Source organism: Malurus melanocephalus, unplaced genomic scaffold, assembly GCF_030028575.1.
Source record: "Malurus melanocephalus ecotype Western Australia unplaced genomic scaffold, MMel_1.1 scaffold_417, whole genome shotgun sequence".
NCBI classification, from domain to species: Eukaryota; Metazoa; Chordata; class Aves; order Passeriformes; family Maluridae; genus Malurus; species Malurus melanocephalus.
Window position 1 is genome coordinate 24,993 of NW_026623649.1, and position 12,158 is coordinate 37,150.

At 39.3% G+C, this 12,158-nt stretch overlaps 1 protein-coding gene across 4 annotated transcripts in view; it reads left to right on the forward strand.

The window, feature by feature from the left end:
- The first annotated feature begins 27 nt into the window (after positions 1-27).
- The window catches only part of PEX5L (peroxisomal biogenesis factor 5 like), a 97,960-nt gene continuing 85,829 nt past the window's right edge, over positions 28-12,158 (forward strand). For all 4 annotated transcript variants that reach the window (XM_057379698.1, XM_057379699.1, XM_057379700.1 and 1 more), the window contains exon 1: positions 28-69. In XM_057379698.1, the coding sequence (XP_057235681.1) occupies positions 49-69 (21 nt within the window). In that variant the 5' untranslated portion in view covers positions 28-48. The remainder of the gene's footprint in view (positions 70-12,158) is intronic.

The following is a 12,158-nucleotide window of genomic DNA, read 5'->3' on the forward strand; positions in this document are numbered from 1 at the left end:
GCGCAGCCCGACCTGGCGGCCTGAGGGGCAGCGAGCAGCCACGGCAGGATGTACCAGGGACACATGCAGGTAAGAGAACTGCGCACCGCCAGCCCTCCCAGCGGGCTCCGCCGGAACGCGGCGCGGGTAACTTTCGGTGGGTCGAGAGGAGAGGAGGGGAGATGCCACCCTGGCACCGTGCAACAAGTGACCTGGTGCGGTGTGACCGCGGCTCGCCAGCTCGGCGACAAAGGGAGCGGCGTGCCTGGCGCTGGCGCTGCTCCAGGGGGAGGATGGCAAAGGGGTTCTGTCAACTTTGTAACTAGGTGAAGTTCTCTGTGTGTTTTTCCACGTATGATGCCTGCTTGTTCAAACAGATTCAAGGGGGTTCCAGGGCAAACATTGTTACGGCATGCTTTAAGTGACACATGTCTCCTGCCATCCTCTTGATGCATCTCTTCCTGTATGTCAAGTGAAGGGCAAACAATAAGGGAAAAGACAGAGCACTTGCTTTGCAAAATCTGCAAAGGTTTCACACCACACTGAAACTGTCGATTTGCTCAGTGTGTTGTGTTTAAACGTGATGGATTTCTRTTCTTCCCGCCCGACACGGGATGAGGATTGATTTTGCTAAGACACGGAATGACTTTGTAGAATCAATTCAAACACATGGCGAAGAGTCTTCAAGATTTGAGGCAGGAGTCTTGTCTCATGATCCTACCGATGTACATCGCCTTGGCAGAGTGCAGCCCTCCCTGATAAAAACATTATCCTGCCTTGGACGTGATGGCTTTAACCTTGACTCCTGCCCTCCTTCACATGGCTCTTCCTTGGAAAGCCAAGCCTGTTTTGAAGGAGGAGGAAGTATCAAAGTGGAGTAAAGGTTTACCCTGATCTCCCAAATCCTTCCTTCGCTTTGAACCCAATCTGGCTTTGTGTTCTCTGCCAGGAAGGATCAAATTGTTTTATCACGTACAGTGGCACCAGCCTGGCRTGTGGTGTTGTTAGCACTGAGGTTGTTTGGAGAGGAGCTGCAGCCTGAGGAGGTGCGAGCTGACCACTTGTGTTTGGTGTGAGTGCTCAGCATTTAAACATTGCCCGAGTGGTCATTGGGGACATCAGGCACTGTCAGAGCCGGGGCTTTGCGCGATATCCGTGAGTTGACACAGGACTCTGATTCAGCACTGCTTTGCAGAACCGAGTGATACCAGTTACTCTTTCATGTTTGTGTTACCTGATCGCAGCAGTGATAAATAACGTGACATAATACTGCTTGTAATAGGAGAGCAAACAGGTTTTAACAAGAGATGTAATCAATGGMGGGAGTGTCCGTATTACCGTTACTTTCTGATAATAAGGGTAAAACACAAAACCAGTCCTGTAAACAGACGTTGCCAAATTGGTATTTATACACTTAAGAAAGCAGAAGTTCTTTGCTGTGAGTTCTGTGTTGCAAGGTTTCAACAGATGTATGACACTTCTATCGAAGGAAATCTATGAAATCTTGAGGTGTCTCACAGCGCTGTAAATTTTATGAGTCATTAAAAGATTGAAGWCAAACTTGCAATAGGAAATAAGGTGAAAACATGCAAATATGTTGTGACTGGTGTCCTGTAATTCTTTTCTTAAAAAATATTTTTATTTTTCTAGCCCAAATATAATCAAATTCTATCCAAATTCTTCCAAAAGGCTTGCTGAAGCAAAAATACTGTTCCTATTGAGTACACTTTTGATTGTTTAAAACAAAAGCTCCCCTGAGTTCATCACCCAAACTTTTTTTTAATATTTTTGTCCTGACAGGAAGCATTAGTGATCTTCAGATAACACCTACAAAGCCTAAAGCCTTAGGAGAGATTTTCATGTTTAGTATATCCTTAATTAGAGCCGTTAAGTGAGTCAGACAAAGACAATAAAAAGCTAATTTCTTTGCAATGAAATGATCTACTGCAATGTTTATTAAACCATGCAGGAACATAGACTAAGTTGCCATGCAAATAGAGTACCAAACCTCATTACAGGTCCTTTCTTACTATCTCCAAGACTTCTTGTAAGAATTACACTAATTTAGGGAGAACTATTTGCAGTTRCCTGCTAAATCTAAAATAAGGTGAACCATAAACCCATCCCAGTTTGGGCGGATGAAGTCAGACACATAAGACAGTGCCTTGGACTTCTAAACAAAAACAATCTAATTTTTAAAACACAGAGCCCCTTATAAAATATACGCTCCTTGAAGAGCAGGTGGAATGTTTAGCTGAGCAACCTGCACTACCTGGGTGCATCCAAATGCAAAATGCTCTGCCAATATATAATGCCTGATTTTACAGTCTTTAACTCTTTAACTTCAGCTCTTCTGGAGTTACAGAGCTCAAATGTAGGATCTGATTTAGAATTCCAGTAATCATTTCCCTTTTTCCTACGGTTCTGTTCTCAGATGTAAAAGTAAAATCTGCAGAATGAGTTCCGTAGTCCAATAATTTTGAAAGATGTTTGCAGAGCCCATGTTTCACTAATAACCTGCTGTAACTCAGCTAATTCTTGGAATGCTTCTAAAAGGGGAGAACCTTAACAACCGTAACAAGGTAATGAGCATAATTACAGAGATTGGGAATTTCCCTATCTTGGAGAGGCATCAATCATTATCAGCTTCAGTGGGGAATTTCTGACTAAACTTAATGAATTGTGCAAGTGYAGATGAAATAAGCTTTACATTTAAACTCTGCTGAAAGTCCAGCACCAAAAGTACCTTACTACATCAGGCCATSTATAATGTGTGTATAATGGATAATGTGTGTATCTCTTCGTAATTTTTTGTTTATGGTACAGATTAGGTTTGTTGGGTTTTGTTTTTTCCCCCTGAAACCCAGAAAATCACTTTTTTATTCCAAAGACATGGGTTTGGATTTTCTTCCTGCTGTTTTCTAAATGAAGCCTCACCATGCAGAAATAGTACCAAAAGTACCTTACTACATCAGGCCATCTATAATGTGTGCATAATGGATAATGTGTGTATCTCTTCGTAATTTTTTTTATGGTACAGATTAGGTTTGTTGGGTTTTGYTTTTTCCCCCTGAAACCCAGAAAATCCCTTTGTTTATTCCAAAGACATGGGTTTGGATTTTCTTCCTGCTGTTTTCTAAATGAAGCCTCACCATGCAGAAATAGTAGCAAGGTCCCAAGCTAAAATTCCAAAGGCAATTTAAAAAAATCTMAAAGGAAGGTTTGTCCTGTCTTCACACCTCCAGGTGCCTTTCTGYAGGATTTGCTTTTGTGATACTTGTGCACCTCATGCTTTCGGGTAAAACAGCAGGAGAGCATTGAGCTGGCCTTGCAGAGAGCCAGCACCATGAACAGCTCTAGGATCAGAGAAATGCAGTGCCATGGAAGCTCTTTCCAAGCTCTTTCACCATCCTGACGAGCTCAAGRGTTTGATTTCGCTGTGTTTACCGATGTTCAGTTTGCGCAGTGAYCGCGCAAAGAGGAGCGGGGACTGCCCTGGTCCTGAGGCTCCTCCTGAGCCCTGGGGGTGAGGATTCTGCCTCAGAAAGAGAACTTCAGATGAGATGGATGCACGGGGTGTTTGTCTCCAAACCTCAGTTATGTAAGGAGTCCTGTTGAATTCRGTAAATGTGGGCTCTGATGGATGCAGGAGCACACCCTGGGATTCACAGATAAGGCTAAACTGGACAGGTGAAAGAGAGTGTTTGTCTCTTAGGATGATGTGTGCAAATCCTGTGTGTGCTGTTTTCCATCTTCAACAAAACAGTAGCAGGCCAGATGGAGGAAGAACATAAGCTGACTTCAACCCCCAATCACTGCTCTAAAATGTCTGTCATTTTAACAGCCTCCTCTAAGAYGTTTTAAAGTTTTTACAGTATATTACAGACCTGGTACCAGTCCTCCTGTTGACTTCCATCAGAGTTCTATAAATGAACAGGGGACAAATTTCAATCATCGAATGGGATTTGCACAGCATTTGGCTTCCTGTGAAATTCAAAATAAATGCTTTCAAAACTGTTTGCCCTAATGCTGTATTTAGTCAGCTTTCCCCAGCACACATGCTAGAACAGAGGAAGTGCTTTGCCAAATGTTGGCATGGGATTTTATATATGGCAGTGTTATGTTATGTATTTTGCTTTTAAGATGCCTTAATTTAGACAAAGCAGAAATCTTGACCACACGTGGCTATCAGAGTTYCTCTGGCACTTTTTTTTTGCAGGAACAGGCTTGTTAGTCATGATACCTTGGCCAGGTTCCAGATCAGATAGTTCATTTCCTAAACTTTTAATTGCATAGGCAATTAGCTTCATGCCCTTAATTCTTGTGTTGTGATATTTAACATTCTACCATTGGCATTTCCATGTTTACTTTAAATGATCCATATTAATCACTCGCATTTCAGGGAGATTTCAGTTGTTAAAACACATACCTAAATGATTGTAGTGGGTCTACAAAAAAATAAGTACGTGTACATGAAAATTCTTACAAGATGGAACCGCATGGGCTTCACATGTTTTAGTGGGCCTGAAAAGCGTTGCTAAATATTTTATAAAAAACATTTTTGCACCTATTTCTCAACATTTAAGACACAGSTAACTCACTGGGCAAAGGGAAGCAGAACAGTGTCAGGATTAACAGCAGATGCAAATCCCATTTTGGTTCACTTGGTAACTATTAAAAATATTGTAATAGTGTTGGTTACACAGCTATCTAAAATAAGCAAACCCCAAGCTATCAAACAGTTATGAATAAAAGAAAAAACTAATGTGCACTTTTACATTAATAAAATGGCCCACAAAGAATATGTACAACGTAAAATTGAATCCAATGCTAAATTGAATCTCTGCTCAGCTGTTAATAGCAACATAAACTTAATAACTTTAAGCTACAAAATTTTAGAAATCTGGGCGCATGGCTGWAATCCTAACTGATCTCTTGTGGTGTCTATGAATCGTAACTCCTAGCCTAGCTAAAATTCCATTGTGATAAACTGATCATATTTTATTTTTACAACTCTTTTCTAAAGGTACTCACAATRCTAGGGCAGTGTTTCTGGTGGTATGATTTCCATTTCGCTTTGATATTTTCCAGTATTTCAGTAGCAGCTTWACAAGTTTTGAACAGCGGGTTATGAACTGCTTATAAATTGAAAAAAAAGGTAAAAATAATGAGCTCGCTTCCACAGAACGAAGTTCATTCAAAGAAAGTAGATGATAAACTGTGTTTTGCAAAGGCACAGACYGAAGCTGTAAAAATTGTGAGCATTTGCCATGCTGGTGGAGAGAAGTGTTCCTTGAAGCTGTTAGGCGGTTTTACARGAGCCTAGTAGAAAATCTTGCAGAGGCTCAGAGATTCTTGGCTCGTGGTGTATTTCTACTGGATGTAAATTAGGAGAACTCTTACTAACTAAATAAGGATCCACCCCTCTATTCTGGAATTAAATTCATTCAAAAACATAGAAAAACAACAGTCCCTAGCGTAGTCCCTGTYATATATTAATATAAATGTCAGTCTAAACCCAGTGTATAACTTTCACCAAAGAGGCACTGTTTACTCAAGAATCATGCTGTACTTTCTTTTTTTAATCTACCACTATTGTCACAATTTACTAGGCAAAGGAGGAGGATAAAAGTTGGGATAAATTTCAGCAGCTGGATCAGGATGAATTGTCCGAATAGAACAAGGGSCATGAAAGGATGCAAAAAATAATGCATACAGAAATTTAGACTTTAGRAAATGCAGTTTCATAACTTGGCTGTAGTATATTTTATAATTTACAAAAACCTTGTTTCTAAGCAAGCTTTAAAAAAGGGGCACTGATGCATCAACCAGGTCCATTTAAAACCATCTATCCAGCTCGATTTGCTACTCTTTTTGCAAAAGTTAAAAATGAAAAAGGTAAAAACATTGAAATGGTAGTTAGAATTAATCTACCCAGCACACRAAGTACGTACTGGTTGTTTGTATCTAATTTTGCACAGTCTATTTCAGAAATAGGTGATACTGCAAAACTGAGAGAAACATTCATCTTCCAAATCAGTGTCATGGCATGTAAACTAGGAGGTGTCTCTATGTAGCTATGGATTTTTATCATTGTCCCGTAATATTATTTATAAAATRCCTAAGGTTCATGAAGACCATATTCAGCAAATTCTTCTACCTGGTTAGAATTATTACAAACAGTCCAATATTTCATTGCTCTRCTCTCAGGCTTTTGAAGTTCTGAGTCATTGGTACATGAGTTTTACTTCCAGTGGTTTATTTGCATATAAATAAAGTAAATTCTAAAATATCAAGTAAGTGAAACTCATTATACTGAATGGAAAAAAAAAAAATCCATGTCTCATCAGTTTGCCCAGAAATACAAATCRCAACCCAAAGTAGCACGTTAGCCCCTGAATGTGATTTTCCCAAAGTTTGCACAATTAGTCATGTATCAGCATTATTGCAGTGCCTCTCAAAAAACAGTTCCTCTCAAAAACCATTTTATACGAAACTTCTGTAGGTTGGCACAGTAGATATAAGCATTARGTTTTCTTCCTCTACTTCTCCACTGCCTATCACGAGACTCAGATTTGCCAYTGTTTCTCCTATTGCTGTCCTGTTTTAWTTTTTTAATTTTCTCCTCCTTGCTKGTGTTGGAAGGCTTTCATGAGATGTTTTGCCTCCTGCCCACATCAGGGCACCCAGCTCACCCAGGCCATTGCTGCTGTGTGAATCAGAGTCCCCTCTTGGCAGCGCTTGGTCACCAGGCACAAATGGTCCACAGTTCACTGCCACGAGTAGAAGGAAGCGAGCTGACGGTGGAAAATTTGGCTACCAGCAGAGTTCTCTGCTTATAAGCTTTACTGGGATTAAGAAAAATCAGGGGACCACCATGAGAAGGCTTTTTAAAGACAGCTTTAGAAAAAACACCTGACTTTTGCCTACAGTCACTACAGTGTTTGCAGGGTAGACCAATGTCCATGAACTCGCTGTTCTCACACGGTTATMAATTTTGGCAATCCCTACAGGAGAAGAGCCACACTAGAGTCTGTGTGAGTTTTTCTGTAAAATGTGGAACACTCTGCTGCTTCATGTTCACTTGTCTTAGAGCAGTCTTCACTCTTTTGGTAACTTACAGACTGTTCATTTCATACAATTTCCTCAAAACACCCCTTGTCCTAATATGGATGTTGAATCCAAGTTACCCACAGCTTTGGACAGCGTTTTTCAGTAAAATATGCATTTAGAACAAAATCACGTTTTTGCATTTAGAACAACAGGAAAAGCATGTGTGAAAAGGAAAGTACCGTGCAATGAATTCAGACAATTGATCTTTCTTGATTACATTAAGACTTCATTTGCTATTATGAGATACATAAAACAAATTGAGATGCTCTTGTCCACTGACATTTAGAAATKAAACTTTCAAGATTATTTTGACATGCATTTACTATCGATCATTTTGGCTTTATAGACTCCAATAGTTTTCAAAAGCTGAAGAAACAAACTTTAAAATTTGCCTTACCAACATTAGAGCCAGCTGTWTCTTACCTTTACATCAGTGAATGTAGGTGGAAATTACACTGATGTAAAGAGCATCTGTCAAAGTGGCATCTGTATTATGGATAACCTAATTTATGGTGCAAAACCAAAATGTTTAAGAGGGTTTGAATTCTTCAGCTATTACAAATGTGTTATATTAAATTGAAGACTTAGTAGAAAATATGTTATGGGCTAGTTACGAATCTGAGCAGAACAACACAAAGCACACCAGATTTAAGAAAAGGTGAGAAAAATGGTAACACAGCTAACAGCCCAGATACCCATATGGCCATCCATAATCTTCAAGGTTTTAGGGAACAGACTTTTCCAAGGAAAACTAAACCTAGASAAAATAAATAATAAATAAATAAARTGCTGTTTGAATTTATCAAGARAACATAATGTCAGACTAACCTGACAGCATTTTCTTTTATCATAACTGGAGTTTTAGGCAAGGGAGGTATGACTGACTTGATCTATATGATCTTTGGTGAGCTTCTGTTATGGTGTTACGAAAGAAACTATTATTGAAGCTGGAGAAAATAAAGAACAGCAGTAAATCTGTAAAGAGGATAGGAAACTTATTCATGAGGAAATGAAAAATAGAGCATTAAAGAARGGACTGTCAGACTGAGGAAAGCTTAATGGGGAAGGTTTTTGTGGATAACTCTTGGGACTCGTTGTTTCTGATGTTTCATCCATAAAAGTACCAGAAACAGGAAGATGGTGACGACATTTGTTGATTASTCAGTGCTGGAAATCATTGTCAATATTGGAAAACATTCAGTACTGCTGAGTTTTGGTCACTATACAGAAGTGGCTGTACCTCAACAATGAAAATACAATTTTCATTTTAAAATTAATTTTAAAATAAATTTAGCAGCRCTGATCATCAATAACAAAAAGCCTRCCCTAATCCATGAACTATTATTTAAAAATTACTTAGAAAAAGGACTTGCACATATGTAATGAGTGTAAGTTGTCAATATAATATATTCATAAAAAAGACAGATGCAGTTCTAGTTTTAGAAATGGGTTTTTTTCCAGAATAGTCAGGAAAATATCAGTGCCAGTTGACAATGCCAGTAGCAGATTTTCAGTTGAGAATCTTGCACAGGAGAGAGGCATGGAAACAGTTCCAAAGAGGGATGATCAAGGAGAAGGGAAAGTCTATCTTATGAGAAGAGACCAAAAGATTTTGGCTTATTTTATTGAGCAGAATGACAGCTCAGCAGGACCATAATCACAGCATGTAAATGCATCAGGGAGATAAACACCAGATATGGAAAAACCTAAATTAGCTAAGAACAAAACTGGCACAGAAACAAATGGATATTAACCAGCTGTGAATAAATTTAGGTTGGAAATTAGAAGAAAGTTTCTGATCATTAGAGCAATCAAGACTTCCAGTAGCCTTCCAACTGGAATAATGGAGGCAAAAAAACTAATTACTTTAAAGATGAAACACAGTCAGTTTCTGAGAGATTTGGTATGACATGCTGCCTATGAGACGAGAAGATTGAACCTCAATAAGCCAGGAACACCATCCTCCTTGTCTTAACAAAATCAYAGGRTGGTTCAGGTGGGAAGGGACCACAGGGGATCAGCTGGTCCCACTTTCCTGCTCCAGCAGGGTGGCACAGGATTGCATCCAGACAGTTCTGGGGTGAAGGGGACCCTACATCTTCTCTGGGCAGTCAGTTCATTGCACGGTCACTGCACAGGAATGTTCTTTCTCRTGTTCAGGTGGAACTYCCTGCCCATTKCCTCTTGTTCTACTGCTCTGCACCACCAAGAAGAGTGTGGTCCATCCTCTTGACTCCCTCCCAAAATTCTCAATTTCAAGAAGCCAAAAGTCTCCCTGTTACAGCTGTGGAAGGCTTGGCTGTTTTCACAGCTTGGGTAACGTCCTGCTAAGAGACCCACCCAGGCAGAGACACATCAGGGCCACTTTGTCTAGCCCAAAACATCATTTTGAGTAAAGCTGAGCTCTAAAGTTTGAATACTCTCTCTGCCAGYTTTCTTATCAAGTCTCCCACTCAGCTGAACTCATGTTTTTGCTTCATGTAAAACCTTCGTAATCAGAGGAAATTTATTTTTCCCTGCAGCTAAGCTCAATGGTTCATGTTAGAGAYGCTGAAGCCTTTCACCATCTCGTATTTGTGTTCCTGCAGGTGGGCACTGAGGGCTGGAAATCACCAGCTGTGTCAACATTGTGTGACAGGAAGCTTAAATTTATTTCACTAATGACCAAATTTTGTTTTCATGAGGACATAAGCTAGAACTGATCGGAACCAGCGGGGATATTTTCCCTGATGTTGGCTGAGCCAGGACTAAGCTTTTTCCATGCTACCACCAGATCACTTTTCTCTCCTGAGCTCCAAAAACAAATGCATTGGTTATCACTTAGAACCTGTAGTCTAAAATTAGAAAGCTCAGTTTTCTGTTCTGCAGTCCTAGTCAGGACAAACTACTGAACTCCCTTTGGACTTTCTTTTGGAAGGGATCACAGAACCACTGACAAATGTCAGTGCTCCATCCCTGTAGTGAGTCAGAAAATTATTTTGGGATTGATTCAGGCTCATAAAAGTATTTCAGGATCTGATTTCTGTAGTTCCTGTCCCATCTTGTATCTGTGATTTGCATCCCACAATGTATCAGGGAGAGAGATGTTCCTGAACACTCCATCACAGTCTGATAAGATCATTACAGCTCTTGGCCATTATCAGTTCTGTACTGCAGTGTCCTGAGCTTCACTCTGCTACTCAGATCTTGGAATGTCAGGAGTCACACCAGCAAAAGTTTCCAGATAGGTGAGATCACTGGATATTAGCTAGACAAAGATGTAAAAGCACAACACTAAACTTACTGAGCAAGGGAGTAAGTACTTTTCCTGATATTAAACAAAAYATGAATGTTTATTTCCAAAGTGTTTTATAGTTGTCAAAGAGAAACMAAATTTCACTGCCTTTTTCTCAAGTAGTCACTGCCAAATTCCAGAAATAAAATTTCAAATAAAATTGCAGATAATTAACTCGGACTTATTAATCATCACAGCAAAACTGTATATTCAGGTTGTTGCATGTAGATTCTGTGTATTTGTTAAGCACCAAGCAAACCAATTTTATGAGAATTTACAAAGGAGCATTTGCTGTTCCTTCTTGCACACAAACATTGTTGAATTCCATTCCATGTAAGTGTCATTTTTTAGAATAGGAGAGCAGATGTTGCTGATGTGGCCAACCAGACATGACCAACACAGGGAGACCACAAATATCAAACCTGACTTTAGSAAATGCCTGAAACCTGAGTGCTCCATATTTGCAAATACAAAACACAGGAGTAGTGAGGTTTTTACTGACTTTTATACAGCACTGTTCACAAGGAAATAGAATTCTTGGCTTACACTAATACACAATAAATAATCAACACCATTTTTCAACTGAGATGAGTTTGATGTCTGCATGGTGCTTTCAGTATATCACTGCCAACAGGCTGTCTTTGATTTCTGGTCTTTCATGCTAAAACCACAGTTCTAAAAATTAAAATGCCATCGAGCATTTCAGACAAAAAAATAGCTGCATCAACTGTACAGACTTTTGGACAGCAGTCTGAAAAGAGTGCAGTAGAAACATTTATACTCATCTACAGGTAAAAACTTAGATAAAACATTCTGGTTTATGTTTTATTTTGAAATCATAGAGGTGATGTCTAGACTATCATTCCCCCTCAGCTGACAATTAAATACACACGTATCAAAGAATTGCAAATACTTTACAAAATACTCTTAGATTTTCTAGTCAAAGACAACATTGTTTCTTAATTTTTTCATGGGTTTTTTTTGTTCTTTATGGCTGACATTTCTTGAAAAGGAACCAAATCACTGCTTAAGAGTTCAAACTGCACCTGTGCTTTGTTCTTCCTCAAATCATTTCCACAAAGGAAAAATAAATATATTATAAGCTTTACATTTAATTCTGCTCTGAGYTATGTTTACAGGTTTTCACTAATTAAGAGAAGACAGTTATTTAGTGTATCTGGTTACCATTTGCTTCTCTGCAGCTTTAGTTTTGTGCAGTCCCTCATAATTTSCATTTATTGACAGCAAAATAATTTCTGAAATATGAGAAGTGTAGTTTYCAGAGGAAATCCATTGCAGATTTCTGTCCCGTGTCACCTTATTAATACTTAGTGCTGGCAGAGAACCACGGCAGCAAGTGCTCATACCCTGCAAAGTTCATTTACAAAAAAGGCTGCTTAATGTTTATCTACTCCCCATCCAGTGAAATCCTGAAATCCTGGTTCCAGTGAGATCGGTGATAAAGATAGCATTCATTTCAGTGCAATCAGAATTTTATTAAGACTCTTTCACAATGGGAAACATCACTCCTTGCCTCAAAGTAGTCTAGAAAGGGATATCTTCATTCTGTAAACACAGACCAAAGTGATACAGAAGTAGGCAAAATTTTGCTTTGAGGATTTGTGGCTGCTACTCCATTTGTGATACCTGCAAGTTCTGTCCAATAACTTCCTGTGGATCCTTGAGTAACTTCCAGTGGTTATGGATGAGCTACAAAGGGGTCTGGAGTTAAGTTGCTTCTTGGCCATTGCCACAGGGGTTCTGTAGGAACTTGGGCAAGGCATTTATTGTC